General features: G+C 45.1%; 1 protein-coding gene across 3 annotated transcripts in view; it reads right to left on the bottom strand.

The window, feature by feature from the left end:
* Nucleotides 1-18,099: 18,099 nt before the first annotated feature.
* Nucleotides 18,100-22,919, bottom strand: part of ARK2N (arkadia (RNF111) N-terminal like PKA signaling regulator 2N) — a 78,537-nt gene continuing 73,717 nt past the window's right edge. For 2 of the 3 annotated variants that reach the window (XM_060118774.1, XM_060118772.1), the window contains exon 5: nucleotides 18,100-21,987. In XM_060118774.1, coding sequence (XP_059974757.1) covers nucleotides 21,798-21,987 — 190 coding nt within the window. In that variant the 3' untranslated portion in view covers nucleotides 18,100-21,797. The remainder of the gene's footprint in view (nucleotides 21,988-22,919) is intronic. The other variant, XM_060118776.1, reaches the window with a different exon arrangement.

Below are 22,919 nucleotides of genomic sequence, written 5' to 3'. Positions count from 1 at the left end.
AAGTTGGGAAAACCAAAACAAACCAAAGCACGGTACAAACACTGATGTTCATTTTCTCGCCATCTCTTTTCAACGAACACGTGCTTAACTTTCTGCATTCAACGAAGTTGAGAGCACAGCGTTTTGCAACATGCTCGCTTCTCTCAGTGACGACACATTTCCTTCTGCCTCCATGTCTTCACCTCTAGATACACAAATCTGAGAGGTGAAAGGGACCAGAGCAGGGCAAGGGGTCTTCGTCGACATTCAGGGAAGACAGTGCCTAAGAACCAGCTTCTGCATTTAAATACCCCTGAGGAGTGGGAACCTCTCCCTCCCAAGGCAGCCTGTCCACTGGGGGGCGCTTCTTCGACAGCGCTTTCATTCTTGGTGAGCAGAGGTGGGCCTCTGGGAGCCCCCCGTGTTCTAGTTCTGCTCTCTGGAACACTCCAGGAGAGCCTACACGTTCTTCCTGTTAGCCTGTCCACTCTTCAAAGATACAGCATGAGCCCTTTTCTAGGTTCAACAATCCTGAACTCTCCTCATCTTAGGTATCCCCTGAATTCCCATTCTCACCATCATGCTTCCTAGTCATACTATTAAACTATGCCATTCAGGGAAAAGTACAGGCATCTTTTAGGTACATCTTCCTGATCTTCTATAATTTCCAGATTCTCTACCATGAGCTTATATTATCCCACTGGAAAAAAACATTTAACATACAATGTGATTTCTCTGTTCTGCTATTATTTTTTGCTCCTAATTAGCTGTGACTCCTGAAGTGTCACAGTGACGCTGCTGTGTCCGCCCTCCCACCACGTGTTCCTCTGGCTCTTCAGTGGCTGGACCAGAGCCCCGTGGCTGCCACCAGGGACAGAGCTCCAGGTAGACGGCCATCCACTGGTCCAGCTCTTGGGGCAAAACTGTTCATACTGTTACAGACCTCACCTCACTCTGCCTCACCTTGCTCACGTGTCTCTCTCATGTCCACACGGACAGCAAGGGAAGCTTCGCTCAGTGCTTGCCAAGAGAACCTTTGCTTTTCCTAACATGCTAACAATAAACAGGTTGAATGATTGAAAAGAAAAATCCTTTGGTAATGGGGATTTGGGTTTGACATGGTTTAATGAATTAATTCTGGAGTGAGTATGGTTCTCTGTAAAGTGCTCCCAGACCATCTGTTTAATAATTCTAGAATGCTGTTGAGTGACATTAAGCTTATGTCCCAGGAACCATATTATTCTCTTTTTGAAAATCAGGACATTTTGCTCCCTCTGGCTGGTTAGCCCTTCTTCTCTTCTCTAACCCATCCTACAAGTCCTGTCTCTTCAGGCCAATCAGGATCATTCAGTGGATTCACCCTTTCCTGAACTCCTGTAATGACTCATAACCAGAAGGAAACAGCAGCGATAGCAATAGCTACCACTTATTAGAGCTTGTCCTGTGCCATACACTTGGCTAAAAGACTTTACATTCTTTATCATGTGTATCAATCACTGTATCATACTTTTGAATATATATAATTAAACTTTTAATCACCTGAATAACAGGTGCTATTATCACCCCCATTTAGCAGATGAGGAAACTGAGATTTAGAGACGTTTAGGTTCCTGTGCTGCTCAGTGTCCCTTAGCTGGTGAACAAACTCAGGTTTGTCTGGGTCCAAGGTCTGAGCTCTCACTTCCTATCCCCCAGGTATTAGCATCTGTGTTACACAATTTAGCCCTTCACTTTGTACCATTCTCTTATTGTTTCTGGAACTTTGGTCTTAATATTTCTGGCACCTCCTGGGCAGCACCTAACATGGCCTTAGGCACAGTCAGTGGGTCCTTAGCAGCTAACTGGTCTCTCTTGAACACTGCCCCTGGTTCTGTCTCTTGCTAGGAGCTGGCAGCATCCATCACCTCCATGGCCAGCCGCTGGGAGAAGCTGCCTTGGAGGGGACTGGGCAGGGATGCACCAAGGGCCCAGCTGTCTCCAGCTCTCACTTCAGGATGAAGAAGGGACCACATCACAGAAACCAGAGGGATGTGCCCAGCCCCCTAAGACCCTAGGAGGATGACACTCTCAAGTTTCCACCTTCTGTTCTCTCCCACTGAGCCTCTAAGGGCCCGAGGCCTCAGCTGACAATTCTGATCATCTAATTCTCAACAAGGCCTTCCTGGCCAGTAATTGAATTCTGTGTTTTCCTCCCAACCCAATCAGGGGGCCTTACCCGCACATCTGCTCGGCAAAACACTGGGCCAGTCTTGGTGGGTCGGGCAGAGGCGTGCAGACCCTCCTCAGACTCCAGGTGCTTCTGTTTCAGGTGCCACAGGTGCAGGCCTGACAACAGGACTGAGTGGCACGTCTGGGACGCTGTCCTTTGCAGGACAGTCACTGTGCTTAGGAGGGCTTCAAGGACACAAGCCCTGGAGTGTGTCTGTGGCGGAGGATGGACTGAAGGCAGGATTCTGATAGGGAGGAGAGGGGGAGGCGTGGGCCAAGGCCTGGGGGTGGGAACATGCATGACACATTCAGAGACAAGAAGTCAACCCGCCTGGATGGGCCTTCAAGGCCTTCAGCCAAGGAATGACTCTAAGATGCCCAAACCGTTGTCAGGAAGTATGTGTGTGGTGGGGTGGAGAGGCGGGGCGCCACGGTGTCAAAAGGCCCACTCTGACCATGCCTATCTCCAGCTCTCCGTCTACAGAACAAAGAGGAAACCTAGTGGTAGGGCTTGGTGTACGGGGTTCCCCAACTCTGCACACAGACCACCCAGTTCGTCGAGTCCAGAAATGGGCCATTTCCTCACCTCCGAGTCCTGCCTATTTCACCATCTTGACAGGTCTTCTATCATCCCTCTGGCAGGCGGGCCACCGTCACATCTGACCTGTGTGGTGGCGACGGGCCCCCTCCCTGACCACTCTCCTCCAGGCATGCTGTTCTCTAGCACATTCTCCACACACATCTCCACACGCCTCCCCCGCACTGACACCCTCCAGTGGCTTCCCAGGGCCTTCAGGTCAAGAGCATGGTGATAACGCCTTCTGCGGCTTTGTTCCCCCATCTCTCCAGTGTCATGTCTTGTCACACTAAGCTCCCAAGATATGGGGTCGCTGTGAGGATTAAGCACATACAAGAAACCTCACTTCTTACTGTTGGGATGACTTGCCTGAGGTCACACTAGCCAGTAAGTGTGCAGTGTGATTCACACCCAGATGGCTTGTCTCCAGAGCCCAGCTTCTTCAAACTAGATTACAGTCCCTTTGGAAACTTCTATGGGCACCAGGAACCCCCATCAGCCCTCCATCCCAAGTTACACACAAGCCCCCACTGCATTTAAGGCTTCTGCCTACATGGCACGCCCTCCGGGAAGCTTCCTCAGATGCCCCACCCCGTAGGTTTGGCTGGGGGCAGTGGTTTGCCCTACTTTGCTACACATTGGAATCACCTGGGAATCTTTTTTCAAACTACTGATGCCTGACTCCCACTCCCAGCTGTGATCAGACTGGTTCTGGGTGCCCCCAAGACGACTCTAAGGTGCGGCAAAGTCAGGTAGCTCCTGGCAGTGGCTCTCGAATTGGAATAGGCATCAGCATTGCCAGGAGGGCTTATTAAACAGATAGCCAGGCCCACCCCCCGTTTCTGATTCCATATACCTGGGTTAAGACCTGAGAATGTGCATTTCTAACAAGTTCCTGAGCTCTGCTGCTGCTCCGGGATCATGCTTGGAGAGGCCCTAAGCTAAGGAGTCCTCCAGATACCCATGTGTTCCCAGAGTGCTCAGTGCTCATCACCACCTCTGCACCCAGCACATCTGTTGTCATCGGCTGTGTGCTTCTTGGCCACCTTGGCCAGGCCAGGAGCTTTCTACTCCATTATCTTCAGTGACAGGTGTCAACACATGTTAACTCAATGAACCCACGACACACCGGGCGAGCTTTGACTGGCACTCTGCAGCCATCCTTGTTTCTGAGTGGGAAAGGAGCTGTTATTGTAACCAATGCTGTCCTTTACTTAGCACTGAGGGGTGGAGTAAGTCATTCAGGCCACAGATGGAGAAAAGGGCAGAGCTGGGATCACACGTGGCAGCCCCAGGCCCACACTTTCAACAGCTGTACCGAGGGGTCCTTTCCTAGGTGACCCCTAATCTCCCCACCCCCCCACTGTCCCCACTCCCCCGTCTTAGATTCCTACTCACTGGGAACTCACTGGGAACTTACTATGTCTCCATCTATTGGTAGGTGTGAGCGGTATTTTTCAAATGATCTAATCCAGGACAGAACTGAACAAACTAGATCAGAAGGCACCCAGGTAGTAAGAGTAAGTATTGTTTAGCAAAATACACGTGCGCGCAGACCTATACTGGATCGTGAGGTAAAATGCATGTCTTACTGTGGATCATGGTCCAAAAAGTCTGCAAATCCCTTTCTTAGAGGCAGAGTCTCCATCAAATCTCCGTCTGCGGCTCTCAGCCCGAGAAGAGCTAGGCCGGCCCCTGCTGGGCACTGCCAGTATTGCACCAGGAGCCTCCACCGCCGTGAGCTTGGGGGTGGCCTGGCCCTGACTTGGTGAGTAGGTGTGGAAAGCAGCGCCAATTGCCTCATGGGAGTTCAAAATACAAAAAAAATTTTCAATAAAAAATGTAATGAAATGTTATCAGTTCTACACTGTCTTCCCTGTGCTCTGACCGCTCTCATCTCCCCAGGGAGAGCGGAAGCTCTTGGGGGCATGCTGGGATCTTGCGTCCCACCCGAGACACTGGTGAGGTGCGGTCCTCCACTCCCACTTGCTGACTGATCGGCCAGTACTGAAGGAGGAAGTTGTCTAGGGTCACCAAACACTTAGCTAATAATTCTGAGCACCCAGGCAAGAAATGGGTTGCAAAAGCAGAGGGAGACGTGGCATCTAGAACATAGTAAGTAGCTACTGTGAGGCAGATATTCATAGATCCTATTTCATCAAGTCTTTGTTCCTCCCTTATTATCCTCACTTTACACACGAGAACACCGAGGCTTAAGATCACGAGGCTGATGAGGAACAAGTTCCAGAAGCTGGGCCTGCTGAATTCTAGGCCAGCAAGCCTGGAGACAGAGGAGGAAGTCAAGGTAATTGGGACCCTTTTCCCAGCCGGGCCTCTTCTTCACCTCTAGCTTTGCTCCCAGCTTCTCCCTGCACTGTCGCTGGAGGAGCTGATACCTTACAAGGTGACACAATGGTCTTGAAGAATGGGGCTTTCCTGGTTTAGAGTGAGTCACTGTCGTGGGTTTGGGCATAAATCTTAGAGGTCCCCAAACCCTCTAAGACTGAATTTGCGGTCTCACAGAAAGCACATTTTCACAATTTTAAGCCATAACCATTTTCTGCTGGAGGATGAATCTGTCTAAGAGAAGCATTCTTGTCTACTGTGCACCAGGATGATTTGGGCTATGCCTGTTTGGGAGCTCAGGAGGGCTGAGTATACAGGGGGTGAAGGATTTGGAGGATGAGGGCAATTTTCAGGAGACAGATGAGGAGCAGGGAAGGCAAGAGGAAGAGCAAGGCGCTTACCAAATGGCGCACGTGTGGGCACTGCAAGAACCCAGACGCGGCCACACGCCCGAATGTTTGGTGTGGGGTGATTTCTGCAGAATGAAAGAAGGAGTTCATGTTCAAGCTTAAATCCTCGGCAGAACAGGGCGTGCACATACAGACACAGGAACCAAGAGACAGAGGTGACCCCCAAAACCTAAAACCCAAGTCCGTAAACATCTTGAAGGGAACTTGGGATTTCCACAGGCATTCCAAAGAGGACGGGCTCAGCTGACAGCCTGGGGGAACCTGAGTGTCCTCTATAGCCTTGTGCCCACCTCTGAAAACTACCAGGCAAGAAAACAGACAAACTCCCCAAGGAGACTTTTTTTTTTTTCTTCTTTTGGCTGCACCATGCAGCATACGGAAACTTAGTTCCCTAGCAGGGATCAAACCTGTGCCCCCTGCAGTGGAAGTGCAGAGTCCTAACCACTGGACTGCCAGGGAACTCCCCAAGAAGACTTTCGGGAGACCAGAGCAATACAAATCGCAATGCACAAAACGACCGGATATAATCAATCAACAAGTAGTCATTCATAGCCTGTCACCCTACTGCCTCTCCCCTGCAGATGGCCCTTTCCAAATCCCTCCTTGTTCTTTATCATCAGCATCTACAGGGTGTTTGTCTTTCCAATATCTTCTTAAGCTCTTCCTCCACTCTATAGCTCCCTGTAGCTCATCCCAACACCCCTTCCTTTTGTTCATCTCAAAGCTCCTGGAAAGAGTCCGTCCTTGTCTTCACTAACTGCCTTCCAGTCCTCCTTCCCTGACTCCAAACTGACCTCTACTAATGTAGTTTCATATTGCTGATGAAACTACATTAGTAAATGTCCTTGTTGCTAAACTAAATGGACAGTTATCAGTTCCTACCTCTCCTGCCCCTCTGTAGCACTGACCTGCTGGCCCTTCTGGCTCTAGGAAACTCTGGCTTTCACAGCACTGCTCTCTCCCGGTTTTCTTCCTACCACAGCTCCTTTGCAATCTTCTTAGAACAGTTTCTTAACCTCAGCACTATTGACATTTGGGGTTGGACAATTCTTTGTTATGGAGATCTGACCTATGCATTGCAGGATGTTCAGCAGCATCCCTGACCACTACTCACTAGATGACAGTAGGTAGCATCGATCTCCCATCCCCCACCCCGACATTGCGGACAACTAAAAATGACCTCAGGCGTTGTCAAATGGCCCCTGGATGAGAACCACTGCCCTAGAAGGGTGCCTTTCTTCTACTGGCCTCTTACTTTTTTTTTTTTTTTGGAGGAGGGGAGGGGTGGCTGTGGTTTTTATCTGCCACCTTATGCTAATATGTAAGTCTACGCCTCCAAAAGTCATACGGCCGCTGCCTGATGCGTACTTCCACTGGATGTCTCTACAGCATGTCAAGTTCAGAGTGAACTCAGTCTCTTCCTCCCTGTCTTAGTTTAGATTCTCCCAGAAGCAGAGCCTGAGACAAGCACTCAGGTGCAGGCAGTTTAATTAGGAGGAATGGAGGAGGGAGAGCAAAGGAGGAAAAGCCAATACAAGGTCCAACATCAAAGTCACTGCTGTGAGCAGTGGGGGCTCAGTTCCACTGGGCTCTCCTAAGAAGCATGCGGAATGCCTCCCAGAATTGTCTAGCCGCCACCGCAAAACATGTGAGGCTGGGCATCTATCCCCCAGCTAGGGCAGGTGAGGCAGGAGCATCCACCCACTGGCTCCCATCCTCCATGACAGAGGGTTGTTCCAGGGTCATTAGCTCCCCCAACTTCTGGGCTGTGTTTGAGCTACGCAAGCCAAACAAACCCCTGTGGCTTTGAAGAAGGCTCTAGAATAGATATCAGAATGGTGCGCTCATGTGCTTAAATTCAGGGTGCTGTCAGCATGAGTCTAAGCTCACAAAGAACTATCACGGCTGCAGCTAAAATCAGAGACTGATGAAGGGGATGCGATGCAGGGCACCCCAAATAGTCTATTCAATCTGCCCTCTGCACCACTCGGATCCACTTATGCCCCCACATTAAGTCTATTCAGTCACTGAGGCCTCAAGGTAGTGGCCAGCCGTAATTGTTCCAATGAAAATGCTTTGTACAGGAGAGTTAGTGGGACAAGTTACAACCCAACTCACAGCTGCGGCAGGTCTAGAGGCTGACAGTGCTGATCATTATCGTTCTTCTCCACTACCTATTCCAAATTTTCCTCATTGTCAGCTGGTCTAGGTTGCTTGCCTCATGGGGTGACTCAGATCTACATCCCTGAGAGGGCTGAGACCTCAATGGACTTGGCCTTGTCAGGCCATAGTTGTTGCAAGGGCCTATTCTTCTGATGTCACCAGGCATGGAAGCCCTGAGATCTAGACATATTCCTGAGTGAATCTCCTGAGTTCCAGACATCCTCTCACCTGGTACAAGTGGACCACTGAGAGTGATGGGGAGAGGGACCAATTCTACATCCACCTTTGATTCCTGGACCTGTGTATTCTAGCAACTGGGGACACAGTGCCATGGATCAGCTCTATTCTGGATGACAGCACCTAACCCTAGTGTCATCCTTGAGCTGGGACTTTAGCTGAGTTTTTTACAAACCATCCCATCATCCCATTAGGTCCACGGCTTCCAGCGATTTGGTATATACCAGACCTGTGGATTCTGTCATCACGTACCCACTGTCACACTTCCTTTGCTGTCAGATGGGGCTCTTAGTCAGATGTGATGATATGTAAATAAATCAGGTACTTTGTGAACCTCAGATGAATGCTAGAATAGGTATCCATCCCAGGAAGGTGGATTCGCTGCTTTTTCCAAGGTGGAAGGGGCCAAATGTAATGAACTGTCATCAAGTAGCTGGCTGCTCAAGGACTCAGGGCCTGTCTCTGTGCTGACAGACCAGTCAGCAATGGCAGTGACCAGAGCCACCTTGAGAGGGAGCTCACGCTGTTGGGCCCATGCCTAGCCTCCATGCCTCGCCATGGCTACCCTATTTGTGGGCTCATCGTGCAAGCCCCGGATAGCTGAGGACAAGGCTGACCTCCACAGGGCATCATGCTGTTCAGCACCTCCTCTGTGCTGGGTGCTCTCTGACAAACATTAGCAGAAACATAATAAAGACCCACACGCTTTGTGCCCACTCCCATAGGATCACTCACATGCCGCTTCCCCAGACCTCCTTGTCTCTCTTCTCTTTTTCCTTTCAGGCCTGACCGACCAACCAAGCCCTTTGTCTCTGCTCAAAATACATATCCTTATGGAATACAGACTTCTCCCTCTAGACCACACTGATGGACAGGTATACTTCTAGAAGTTCTGCCCACTGGGAGAGGTTCCATTAACCACTGTCCTTCAGGGCTACCCTGACTGGGGCTTTAGTGAAACCAGCAGTGTGTTTTTGGCTAACACCAACACATTGAACCAGGCCTGGGATCTTTCTTCCTCCAGAAGCTGGTCACAAGAAAATGCTTGGTGTGAACTGTGGGAGAGTCATCTGTACCACAGGGGGGTTGCCTTGGAGGTCTGAGGAAGAAGCCTGTGCAGCTAGCCTATTTGTGCAGCTTACTTGTGCCCCTTGGCCTTTTGCCCAGTCCTAGGTGTACTACTTTCATCTTAGATTGGACTGCCATTGGGCCTGCCTGGATTCATAATGTGAATGGTACAAAACCCAGCTCATGGTGAGCAGTTGATGTTTTGGTCACTTGATGTTGCATGGTCAGGGCCCAAGAACCAGCTGGGAACTGCTTTACAAATGGTGAATAGCTCGCTGCTGCAGAAGGCATAGCCTTGCTCCAAAGCCTGTAGGATCCATAATACACCCCTCCTATTGGGGCTTGCCAGAGACTCCACGCTGTACTCTAATCCACCAGGAACCCCTCTAGCACCACTGGATTTGCTGGATCATAATGGTCCAAGCAGCAACGCAGCTTGCACTGTAGCCTGGGTTTGCGGCAGAGCCCTTCCTTGCTCTAAGTCGCTCAATGAACGGGCGGGAACGGTACTTCCAAATATGGTATGTATTGTGTCCCAAAGCCAAAGAGGTCCACCAAGTGCTACGTCTCCTTCTTAAGGCAGAGAGTACAAAGTGCAATAACCTGTCCTCGTCTTAGAGGTCTATGACATGGGACACCCAAAAACCTCTGCTACATTCTCCACACCTGATCCCTTCTCTGCATTTCCTACTCAGTGGATGTCATCACCTGGGAGCCTCTCTTCCTGACTCCTCCTTCCAGGCTGAGTACCCCCAACACTCCGTAACCAAGTCCTCCAGAGTCAACCTCTTACACTGATTTTTTCATTCTGACCTCTCCTCCCTTTTCTCCTTCCCACCACCTGGTACAGCCTTGTTCTCTTATCTGTTCAATTCCTGCAGAAGCTTCCTAATCATATTCCCCACTTCCAATTCCATTCTCCTCTAATTCACTCCCCATTTTACTGCCAGGAGGAGCTGCTCTTATTCCTCCCCTCCACACAATGCTTTAGCGTTCCCATCATTTCAGAGGTACGCCTCCATTGCATGTATGTGTTTAGACGTTCATTTTCTGCCTCAAAATGCAGGCTTTTAGAGAGTAATATACATGTTCCATTAGTGGAGACCATAGCTAGAGCATCTGTGAGATGTTAGTGAGGCATTCAAGGCCCTTTGCCTCATGGCTCCCAACTGTATCTCCAGCTTACTCCCCACCATTCACCCCCTTTCCCCCAAAATGCAGTTCCTCTATGAGCCATGCTTGCTTTCTCACTTCCATGCTTTGCCTGAGCTTCGGAACGGCACCCACCCACACCCTCCACCTTCTACCTCCCCTGACCTCACAGTTCCTACCCATCCTGCACACTTAGCTCCCCATCACCTTCTGCAGGAGCTCTTCCTCCATCTGTTCACTCCACCCCAAAGCTGGCTCAGGGAGCCTTCTTTTTGTTCCCACTGCATTGAGCTCTGTCTCAGCACTTGTCAGGCTTTGTGACAATGGTCTGTTACACCAGACAAAGTTACTTGAGGGTGAAGACTGACTTCCAGTCACCTTTATGTCCCTGGAGTCTGGCCCAGTGCCTAGCACACAGCAAGTATTTAGTATTTGCTGAACCAGTGAAATCTGCATCGTACAGAGGCAGCAAACTGGCGGCCTGCAGGCTAAATCAGGCCTGCAGACAAGTTTTATTTGGCCCACACAGTCCCTGTCTGAGCTAGATCAAATAGGATTGATTTAGGTTACAGGGCTGGTGAGACTGATGACACGAAATTGGCCTCTATTCTCTTCAGTTGACTGTCTAGCCAACCAGAGAGATGTACTCAGGCAACACACGAGACCAAGGACGGGAACTGACCACAGCTCCCTGAGGTATCCTCTGTCCCTTACAACAGAGATGCACCTGGAGCTCGGAAGTCTCAGCAGCCTCTACAAAATAAGGGTCAGTTCACTGGGCCACCCCGGGCTCGTCGCTTTTTATCCCATTCCTGAAGGACTGAGGGGAGTACTCCTGTACCAACAGTTCTATTCAAGCTGTATACTCAGGAGGTCCGACCATGGCCACACAAGAGTGTCTATAAATCAGAAATTTCACATAGACGTTTTTAAAATCCAGATGTCTTCTCTTGAAAACTCCACAGATCTGGCAACATCAAGCCTGTATTCTCTCATGACAAGTCACAGCTTTCCTCTTTGGACAAAGCATATACTCTCCCCTGTGTACCACAGTCCCCCACTTGTCTGGCCCATTGTGTTAACTTCCATTACAGCCTTGCTTCCACAGTCATTTGGGTCTAAAATTTCTAAAGTGCTTTGAATCATCCTATACTATTCTATTACCTTATTTTATTGCTCCACCCCACCACAGTGGTAGGCCTGCAAGTGGCAGGCCCTTCAGAGATGAAGAAGTTGAGATCCAGAGAGGAGGATGACCTTGGTAGGTCACACAGCTTGTTAGCAGTTAAGGCAGACCTTGGGACATTTTAGTTTTCACCACCCCATGCCAGTTATCACATAAACAAACTGTGGATTGCTTTCTTTGAAGTATTTCACTTCTGAAAAAAATGCTGTAAGGGTTTAACTCTGCTGCTGTAAGACTGTTAGTAGCCTACAGACAAGTTTAATTTGGTCTACACGCTTCCCGGCTGAGCTAGGCAAACAATGTTGACTGGTGCAAAGCTGGCGAGACTGATGGCGTCGACTGATGGCCCCCATTCATTTACTCCTTATGACAATCCCATAAAGCGGGTGCTCTCATCCCCATTTTATGAGTTAGGAACTCGAGGCACAGACAGGTTACGTGAATGCAAGACTGACTCTCTGACAGTACACACTGCTTTGGTTCTATCAGTTGTTAAAATAATGCCTCATTTCAATCGCAGTTGGCAAAGAGCCCCTTCCTGGAGCTGCCTGGAGCGCCCTTCCCACCGCCCTGGTCGCTCCCCAGGATCTGCAATCTAGCGATGAGGGTTAATCCCATACCTGCCACAGGAGCTTGTGCCAGCCCTACTTCCAGTGCTAATTCTGATCGGTTGGTGCCTGTGCTGAAGATTTTGCATATTTCACCGCTGAGTGAAAGGTTCACATTTTTAATGGTATACAGTTTTAATGTCACAACAGACGAATGTACTCTGCCAAGAGCCCAAAGAGCTAATCAGTAGAATTCAGCCATCTACCTTGGGAAGTGGAAAATTACCAACTGGATGAAAGAGGAGAGGTACTACCCAGCACTGCATAAAACTAAGGTCCTAACGTGTTTTCTGCCTCAGCACCCCTGAAGGACACCACAAACTCTCAGCAGTGACAGAGACTCTCAGGGGCTGGCAACCGAGAGAGCGCGTGAGTAGTTAAAGCAGAATCTCCCAGGGGGCAGGGGCATGGCTAGCGAGACGCTGCCCCCACTCTAACCCCACGTGACTCACCGCCCGAACGGTGCAGTCAGGGTCACTCTAGCAGGATGCCAGCTATCAGAAATGGTCTCTCAGGGTGGCTGTAAACTTTCTGGGCAAAAACCAGGGGCAGGTCCCAGGAGCTCACAGGAAATGGTCCTGACCTTGCCTTGAGGACAAGCACTTACATTTCAGTGGGGAACGGCTGGTTTCTTTCTTAAAGATCTTCACCCTCAGCAAGCCACACCTCTCTCCACGGAGGGTAGATCCCCTCCTAAAATTGCATCTCAGGGTCAGGGCGGGCCACACCCAGTGAGAAAGTTGGTCATGCCTGGCTTCAATTACTGTCATGTTGGTCTCCTGAGTCCCTTTTCAAAGCTGGGTTGAAACTTCCTCATTATGCCCCAACTATCTAAATCCATTTTCTGCAGTGTGCCGGCACCCATTCATGCCAAGGTATTAGCAGCTTAAAGCATGGTGCCCTCAGGTAATTGGTAATTTTTTTTAGTAACAGCTTTAGTTAGATGTAATTCACATACCATAAAATTCACCCTTTTAAAATGTGTAATTCAGAGTGTTTCGCCATCACCACTATGGAATTTTAGGATATTTTCTTCACCCCCCAGAAGAAACCTCTTACTCATTAGCAATCACTCCCTCCTTTCATCTCCCCCCAGCCCCTGGCAATCATTATTCTTTGTTCCTATAGATTTGTTTATTCTGGACATTTTCTATAAACCAAAGAATATGTGGTGGGGTCTTTGGTAACTGGCTTTTTTCATTTAACATGTTTTCAAGGTTCATCCAAGCTGATGATAAAGCACCATCCGCTGATAGACATGTGGGTTGTTGCCTCCTTTTGGTATTATGAATGTTGCTATAAACATTTGTGTACAAGTTTTTGTGTGGACATGTTTTCATTTCTTTTGGGTGTATACCTAGGGATAGAATGGCTGAGTCACATGGAAACTCTATGTTTAACCATTTGAGAAACAAATTGTTTTCCGAAGTGGCTGGACCATTCCCACCAGCAATGTATGAAGCTTCTGATTTCTCTACTTCCTTACCAACAGTTGCTGTTATTTGACTTTTTGATTCTAGTTATCCGGGTAGGTGTGAAGTGATATCTCATTGTGGTTTGGATTTGCATTTCCCTGATGACTAATGATGTTGAGCATCTTCTCATGTGTTATTGACCAGTGGTATATCTTCCTTGGAGACATGTCTATTCAGATTTTTTTAATTGGGTTTTTTGTCTTTTATTATTGAATTGAAAGAGTTTTTATATATTCTAGATACAAGTCTCTTATCAGATATAGGATTTACAAATATTTTGTCCCAATTCCACAGGTTGTCATTTTACTTTCTTGATGGTATCCTCTGAAGCACAAAATTAATTTTGTTAAAGCCCAATTTATCAAATTTATTTTTTCTTGTTGCTTATGGCGACATATCCCAAAAGTACTGAAGGCATCTAAAAGGAATCAGCTTCAGATCTTACTCATTTCCACTAATATCATCTGGAATGTCATAAAGAGCTTTTATTCCTTCTTCTTGAGACAGAGAACAATTTTTATTATGAAATATTTAAGATATACATAAAGGTGCAAATAATAACATACATCTGTGTCCCCACTACCCAGCTTAAGAAATTTTGCCAGTAAAGTTGAAGTCCCCGTGTCCCCTCCTTACCTCCCTCTCCAGAGGCACCATTAGTCTGAATTTGGTGTTTTTTCTCATGCATTTCTTTATACTCTTATTATGTGTGTATTAATTTTTTACCAGTATGTAGTATTGTTTTGTCTTTTTGAACTTCATATAAATGGCATCCTGTAGTACAGATTCTGCAACTTGCTTTTTTCCCACTCCACAGTGTTGAGGTTTATCCATGTTGATATAACTAATATAAGTGTATAAATATTGCTCTAGCTCATTAATTTTCACAGTGGCTACACCTTCTATAAACACAATGTTTATCCATCCTACAGATGAACATCCATGTTGAAATAGCCAAGAACTGGGGAAAAATGACACTAAACATTTCTGAGCACGTAAACCAGTTTCTCTAGAACCAGGGCTTTCCATATCTTTTTACTGCAACCCACAGTAAAAATAAATAAAATACATTTTATATTTTGACCCTATGCACACATACATGTTTGTGTGTAGATGTTTATCAGTACATAACAAAAGTTTCATGTAACAATATTGTCTCCTGTTATTTCTATGTTGTTAATATTTCCTTAAATAAACAAAAGATGGTTTACAGACACTGAACTGATTTCATGACTTCCCTACCTAGGCTACCACCACAGTTTAAAAGTTGCTCATGGGTATCATCCCAGATAGTGTAACTGCTGGGTCATGGGTGTCTTAGTCAGCTCCGGCTGCCACAACAAAACACTACAGAGTAGGTGGCTTAAACAACAGGCTTTTTTTTCCCCCCCTCACAGTTCTGGAGGCTGCAAGTCCAAGGTCAGGGTGCCAGCATGGTCTGATTGGATGAGAGCCCTCTTTCTGGCTTGCAGACAGCTGCCTTCTTACTATGTCTTACATGTAAGGCTGAGGTCTCCTCCTCTTCTAATAAGAGCGCTAATCCCATCATGGGGGCTCTGCCCTTAGGATCTCATATAAACTTAATTACCTCCCAAGGGCCTTACCTCCAAATGACATCACACTGGGAAGTAGAGTTTCAACATATGAATGGGAGGGAGGGGAGACCCAAACCTTCAGTCTGTAGCTTGAGGTATGCACATATTCAGCTTTTTACTAGACAATTCCACTGTTTTCCAAAATAATTGTAGCAAATTATGCTCCTACAAGAAGACAAGTGAATTGCCATTGTCCTGCCTCCTTATTGGATTTAAATGTATTCCTATCTGATTCTGCCTATGTGAAATGATGTCCTGTAATGTAAGTTTGCATTTCCGTAATTAGTAGTGAGCCTGAGCATCTTTTTTATGTTTACTGACCATCCACATTTTCCTGTTCCATAAACTATGAGACAGGGAATCTATCTACGGGAAAAGTTTCCAAGGCCATTCCTGAGCTTGAGTTGAGAGGCATATGCAGGTGTGTGGTTCTGATGTTTAAATCTGTGACCACTTGCCCAAGAAAAAAGGGAACCAATCCAACATTACCTTCTCAGGAAGACTTCTTCCAATTCTTCTCAGGCCAGAACAAAGTAGAATCAGCAGCAATAACAACGAAGGAAAAACCAGGTGGAAAAAAGAGGCTTTGTTTTTCGTAAAGCTAAAAAGTCCGATTTTGGACCATAGAAAAAAATCTACTCTTGCTACGTCGAGCTATGTAAATCTGGGTATGTTATTCTTCTGTTGTCAGTCTTCCAATCTGCCAAATCAGGATAACAATCTGTACCACTTCTTACCCCCATGTGAAAATTTTGAAATACATATTCTCTTAAAACTTTGAAAATAAAGAATTTGTAGAAATTCAAGGTTTTGTGGGCGTTAGTCATCCAGCGCCTTCCAAAACTTAAGTGAGACGATAGAACTGTAGTCCTTTAAACAGCTTTCTGGAGGGAGCCACTCTCCGCAATTCCCGCCTGAAACGCGACGGCTCTGCAGAACAATGAATTATTCCCTAAAATAACACAGTCTTGTCTTTCAGTCTCAGAAAATAAATCTTAGAAATTCTCCATTTTAAGGCATAGAAATCAAATCCCTTAGTGGTCGGATAGTCTTTCTCTGGAGTCTCCTGCTCTCTGGTTCAGGCTTTTTAAACATCAGTCCCTCTACCCTCTGGTCTGATTTCCCTCCTGTTGCAGGTGCCAAGATCCATCCTAAAGTCACACTTGCTTGCTTTAGACTCAAGCTCAAGAGTGAGGGCTCAATGGTCCACAACACTTCACCCTCCCACTCTTAGGACAGAGCAGCCAGGGGAAGGAAACAGAAATGACTCCTTCGAGGTGTCAATTATCAAAGCACAAAGGAAAAAACTGGTACCAAATAGTTTCCTTTACCGAAGAATAGGAAGTTAGATCAACAGGATTTACAACCAAGAGGTGTTCCCACCGTGAAGGCCAGGATCTACGAGCAGATCACACAAGCTGCTGCCGCCGCCTTCTTTCTGAGGGTTGACTTCACTGCCAGCACTCGCTCTCATTCTTTACTAATATCCACCTACCAAATGGGATCTCAAGGCTTGGCAGAAAGGAAAGAAAGAAATGGTGAATGCTCATCACACAAAGGGATCCTTGCCTAAAGCCACCTCCACCTAGAAGGCACGCTACCCGCCCAGTAGCGCAAGGGCCGACAGGGTCACAACCTCTGTTGGGCTAATGGATGCTCTTTCCACATCACTGTCATGTTCATGACCGTCACCTGCATCTTTTTCTGAGCGCATTGCTCCTTCCAATATTTGACACTGCCTTCTTTTGCTCCAGGCATGTTCTCCCAGCCAAAGCTCCACTGTATAGCCCAGGAACGTCTCTAATTCTGTAAATCACTGCTCTCAAACACGGAGTCAAGAAAGTAAAGAAAATCATACCTGCCAGTGACCTAGGAGGATCACTCCATAGATCAGCAAAATGGTTAAAACAAAACCTAAACCTAGAAGAAATTCACCTTACTTCAATTGCACAATTGGAGCTGAAGACATGTTTATATATTTTGTAAAGATTTATGTAATTTTTCTATTTGGACTAAAGTTATAAATAGCTGTCATCTACTGTGAAAAACATACAAACAAGGGAAGGCAAGGCCAAAAGCCAGCAAAGAATAGAAAGAGGAAGCCAGAATGAGATTAAGTACTAGCCACAGATTATTTTACTTACTCATGCTTTGTCTATTCTTCAAAAGCAGCATCCAAGGGCAAAAGGGTTCAAAAACAAGACCCTAAGTAAAAAATTTTCTTCTAGAGCCCAAGAAAAGAAGTTTCTCATAGGCACTAACATGTCTAGGTCTCAGATACAAAGTAGTATAAAAGAACCATTTCCAAAAACTAAAAACACTTCCTAACTGTTAACAGTGAACTTCCTAATTGTTAACAGATCTCTTTCCAGTGCAGGTAGGACTAAAAATTTGAAGAAGTAAAGAGATCCAGGAGTGAGTATTTTAATAAACACAGGCTTTACTCTGTCTGGTTCCTCATTCTCCTTTACATGAAGTAAGTTACAAAAGTCATGAGATGTTAATGCAGTAAGTAGTTCCTGTCATTTTGATAACCAAATAAAAAACCTGAAAATAGAACCAAATTAGGAGGAAAGTTCTTTGGGCTATTTTTGAAACACCCTGTATTTGCTTCAACCACGAGCAAAGTGCACACAGTCACAGCATCTTACCCTGGCACGCTGGTCTCTGGGAAGTAACTGTCAGCTGAGTTTTGTTCCCAGGAGCAAAGAGGCCTAGCACTAGGGAGCCTTTCGCCAGCTTTGAAATCTCACTGGTTCAAACTGGAAAGGGAAGTGGGGGCTACAGGAAAGCTAATGAAAAACTATTTTTATCTAAATCTAACACACCAAAGGCCACCTGCAAAACATTCTAAGAGTAGGATACAGCTGTTGCTTGGAAAAAAATCAGGCAACTTTAACAATAAGATCTGATAACAAAATATAATTCACTTTCACATTCAAAAGCTAACTTGGGAGCTGCTCCAGGCACCATCTAATTAACTGAAGCAGATAGAAAAAAAAAATCCTCAGAAATTATCTTTGTTTAAATACACTCTATTTTATTTTGTCTTAAAATAGTTTAACCTTTATGCTACAGACTTATTTCAAAAAACAGAAAATCTTATCTTGCACCAAAAAATATATATATAACACTCTGTTTTATTATTTTTCTCCAAAGACCATTAAATACTAAATGGAAACAAAAACTAAATAATGAATGTAAAGAAGAACCAAATTTTGTTTTAAAAATACTAGAGTCACACATTTTAAAACATTAATTCTAAGCAATGATTTGTCGTCACTGCATCAAGTCCACGCTCACACTCCAGCAACAGCAGATCTGTTAACCACCAAGTGCATTGGTTCCTAGCCATACAATGGCTAACATTTCATTTTCACGGTAAGAGGAGCAAAAGGCTTCAATGACCTTTGTACTCTTTAAACAACAAAAGTATTTCCTAGTTATCCAGTGATTTTTTTTTTAAGATCACTACCCTTTAAAACTTGTTAAAAGAATAAGAAGTACGTAGTGTTTTAAATAAAATGAAAAAATACAACAGCATTGGACTAAAATACGTGATTATTTTAAACAAACAGTGCACAATCTGAGGAAGTTTGGTTAGGGCGCAATCATTTTTATATATACATGGAAGTCGCATCATACACATACTGAAAAACAGGGATGGAGGGGAACTCTTTGCCTTTAAAAAAAAAAACCTTTAAACTGAAAGACAATACTGTGTCCCCAGCTTTTTCAAAAACCTTGTGACACAGCATAAAAAGCAGGCAACAAATTCATTTTTAAATTGCCTATGGTGCTAATCTGCTAAAAGTAACAATGAACAATTGACTAAATTAGCAAATCAGATGGTTCATATTCACAATTGATAATAATAAAAGCAGAGTTTATGGGATGCTCAATTGTTACGAATAATGGAGTCCATTCAGTCCGGCCCCTTCCATCAAAATGAAGAGACAACTACTGGCGAGCAATAGCTACGTATCAATATTGCTGTACTGATGCAATAGCTAAGTTACCGCTCCGTGGTTTCAAATTGGGGGAAGGGGGGCACTTAACCAAGTTAGTGCCAAAAACCAATCTGTGACCCAAGTGTACCATTTTAGTGGAGATATTACTTTGAAGAGACGGTGAAGCATAAAGTGTCTATGCTACCAAATGCAAAACTTTGGTTAAAAAAGACCCCCTTAAAAGAAATTTTAAATGTCAGAATTTTAAATTTACCACAGAATTTTATCATTAATACCTTGCCAGAAACCACATCCCTACTCTCCTGGATCTGGCAATGAAAGAAGAGTTGAAACATAGTCTCTCTATAGTTAGTTAGTAGGTGGAAAAGTCCCAACCTAGTAGGGAGAAAAGCTATCTCTACCATCCCTTCCCCTCCCCGCTTTTTGCATATTAATTTTTGTTCTAGTGCATCAAGCCAGATAGTCAGGGTGCTGGAAAAGGGACAGGTGAGGGCAAAGTGTAACCCAATATAAAAGCAAAAGGCCAGAAAAGAGCTTGGTTACAACTCCGCTCTCTGTTCCCAACCCACAGTGCACACAGCACACCCAAAGAATTCTTGTTAGAGGATGACTGTTAGGGACTAAAGAAAATATGCCCTGGGAAATCCCCTGCTATATGGAATTGGACAAAACATACTGCTAACGTAAGAACAGGTAATGCAAAAATGTTCTTTAAAATGGGGCTCTGCCCTGATAGTGGGGGGAAGATAAGCTGCAAAAACTTCAAGTCATAGAATCCACTCTGTTCTTTCCCCAATGATTTTCCTGGAAAATACAGACCAGAAATTGTACATTTCTACTCTGTCTAGCATTTTAATTCAAGTCAAAAACAACGTGTAACAGTAAAATTCAATAAATTAATCCTAAAGTAAAATGTGAAGGTCCAAGGATACACCAGTAGTGAAGCTGCAGAAGGTCCTATTTCGCTCTGGCCTCTGGGTCTTTGGTTTTTGTCTAGAATTGTGGCCACGTGAGAGACTTGAGACATGAAGTGCTAAAACTGGAGATTCATGATCTCTTTAAAAGCCTGATCTACTAAAAGTAGAATGATAGGAAAATAAAAAGTTGATGAAGAACAGAGGCCAGATCAAGTGCAATGTTACCAGAGAAGGTGAAAGAACACATGCTTAAATACACTCCCATGGAAGAGGTGTGTGGACGAGCTAAAGCAGCAGGAAGAAGGGTAAAGGAATAAGCGAGTCTTTACACACACAGGAGACACGGCCAGGCAGCTGGAGCCAGGCAGCCGGACGCACGCACATGCGGTGGGTGTCCTGTTCTCCGCAGCAGCCCCACAGCACCACCACAGCGCCTTAGGCAGAACAGGCACTTGGTATAAATGTGTGTCCGCTGAGTGGAAACTGAAAATGGTAGTTCTCATGCTCGTATGATAAGGAAGAGCCACCAAGGCATTTGGGAAGGGAGGCAAAGGGCTAGAGCCCCGTTATATGGTAAAAATGGAAACAAAAGCAAACAAAAAAGCAGACAAAAACTGGAAAAACAAAAAGTGAGGTCTTCTAAGCCAGCATTACTTCACTCCTCCCTGTGCACAGTACATAGTGTTCTAATTCTAGGTATTGCTTGTAAAATAATTCACTAGTAACTACAATGTTATAGTAAAAAAGGTAGCAACTAATGCCACAAAACTCCAACACCGGCATTTCCTGAATTCCCTGATGCTCCTACTACCCTTTGATATTCCTGTTAGATACTGTAAAACCTACAGGGCCATTAATGTGTTTTGCATCTGGTTTCTTATGATGTATTTTGAATTTGCCACTTTTAGAAGGTAGAGGAGAAAAATACCCAAATATAGCAACAGGTCAACTTCAGCTCAAGTATCAAACAGTTGTCATTACATCCTTTACGGAGAGACCAGCTACAGAAGAAGGCACTGCCCTCTCAGATTTTTCAAGTGCCCATAGCCTTAGAAGCCACACAACTTTTCATATTCTACCTAAGTAACAGGTTCTATGTTTCTCCCATTATTTGAACAAACCAGGGGGAGAAAAGGGATCTCTCAATACTCTCCTCAGATGCCCAGACCTCATGGTGGGGCGTCTATCTGAAATGCCTCTGCCTCACAAGGAGATATTTTTCCAGAGTTATGAATTATTGCAACAAGGAGATCAACTAAGTCACCTTAGCAGTATTTATAAACACAGAGGGTCGTTTCAATTATTTGTGTTGTGGGAATTCAGCCAGGAGCAAAGTCAGGAAAGAAGGCAGAAGACTTAAGCTAAAAGAAAAGTAACACTTCTGTCTTCTATTTTTAAGGACAGGTTTTCAATGCACATGCCCTACTAGGTGCCAAAAAGGAACTGACTAATATGTGTGCAAATGCCCTAAGGTAGGAGTGCCAATGGGTGGGCTGACAGTGGTCAAGTCTACATATTAATTTTATTACACAGAAAAATAAATACAAGATTCAAAAACTGAAATCCATTTCACCTGGTAATTAAAATATCATTCTAAAAGGAAGGCAGTTTCCTAAGATTGAAAGTCACCAAGTAAAATGAAGTTGTCTAATAAAATTCATCATTCTCAGATTCCTACTGAGGGAAAGAAGAAATCCTTTCCTTTGTGATAAGTTACTTTCCTAAGTGACTTCTTTTAATTAAAAAAAAAAAAAAAGGGAAGGGGGCAATTTTCCATGAGTTTCAATTATACAAATGCCACAAACAGCTTCTGAAGCTGAAGCTATGACAATGAACTTCCATGTCACAAAGAGGAGGAGGAGTAAGTGGAAGGGAACAGTGCAGAGGAAACACAGTGACATTGCATTACAGTAGGTATTTACGTCTGCTATCCTCATCCAATGTAAGGTCAACAACTTCTGCAGGTGACGCCCAAGTCTGCTGGGGAGTCACAGCAGTCCATGACTGTGTTTGCCGGGTGCTAACATACTGCGTGCCAGAGCCATGCTTCCATGAAGAAACACTCTGAATCACACCTCCTCGAGGATGAACACACCTGCAATTGAAATGAAGAGCAAAAGCATGGTTAATCCTACAGAAGGCAATATAGCTTCAGTTGTACTGACCAATACTTTTACTAAGATAAGCCTACTATGCAAGTTCATCAAACCCATAACCAATATCCCTACCCCTTTTCCTCCTTCCCTCCATGTCTGTCTGTCTGTCTCCCCACCTCTCTCAGTTTAGCCTTTAAAAGGCCAAGATTTTTGTCTCAGCCACAAAGTCCTGAGTTACGTCCAGATCTGTTACTGAAAATGGATAAGATGATGCTTCTCTGAATTCATTTAAGGCCCTGGGGTCTTCAGGATAGGGCAGCATATAAATCTTAAGCAAAATTAAGATGCCCAGACAATCTTAGTCTGAGCTAATGAAACAGTAAGAAATACAAGTGAAACTTGTTCTTAAAATAAGTTCTGTGCCATATTTGTTAATAGTACTTACAAAAACAGAAGTAGTAATACCCCTTTTACAGATTAGATGTCTAAACGTCTTTAAGTACTAGGTCGTGAGTTAAAGATCAATTTCCCTCAACCTGAAGGTGACAAGAGAAACACCTGGCTAGTTCATCACAACCACTTATGCTTTAGTTCAGTGAAAATAACAAGGCTGAAGTACTCAGTTTAGAGTCTCTAAAAGTATCTTATAAGAGGGACAGAACTGCCTTGCTGACAAATCTCATGAGTTCACTGTTCGGGAGAGAACTGTTTCAGAAATACCTACATATTGAATTCCACATTCCAGTCAAATGATAGAACTGTGAACCTCCAGGATGAACCACTGAGTAAGTTTTGATTCATACGAGAGGAAGGCAGGCAGCTCAAGCTATCACTGCTTCTGATGTCCACACATCTAAATTATAGACCTGTCTCCACGCTGCATATGTGAGAAGTGACAAGTGGCACGATTCTAATCACACAAACTACTACA

Source organism: Mesoplodon densirostris, chromosome 15 (assembly GCF_025265405.1).
Source record: "Mesoplodon densirostris isolate mMesDen1 chromosome 15, mMesDen1 primary haplotype, whole genome shotgun sequence".
Taxonomy (NCBI): domain Eukaryota; kingdom Metazoa; phylum Chordata; class Mammalia; order Artiodactyla; family Ziphiidae; genus Mesoplodon; species Mesoplodon densirostris.
Note: the sequence above shows the minus strand (reverse complement) of the source record. Positions and strands in the feature narration are given on the sequence as shown.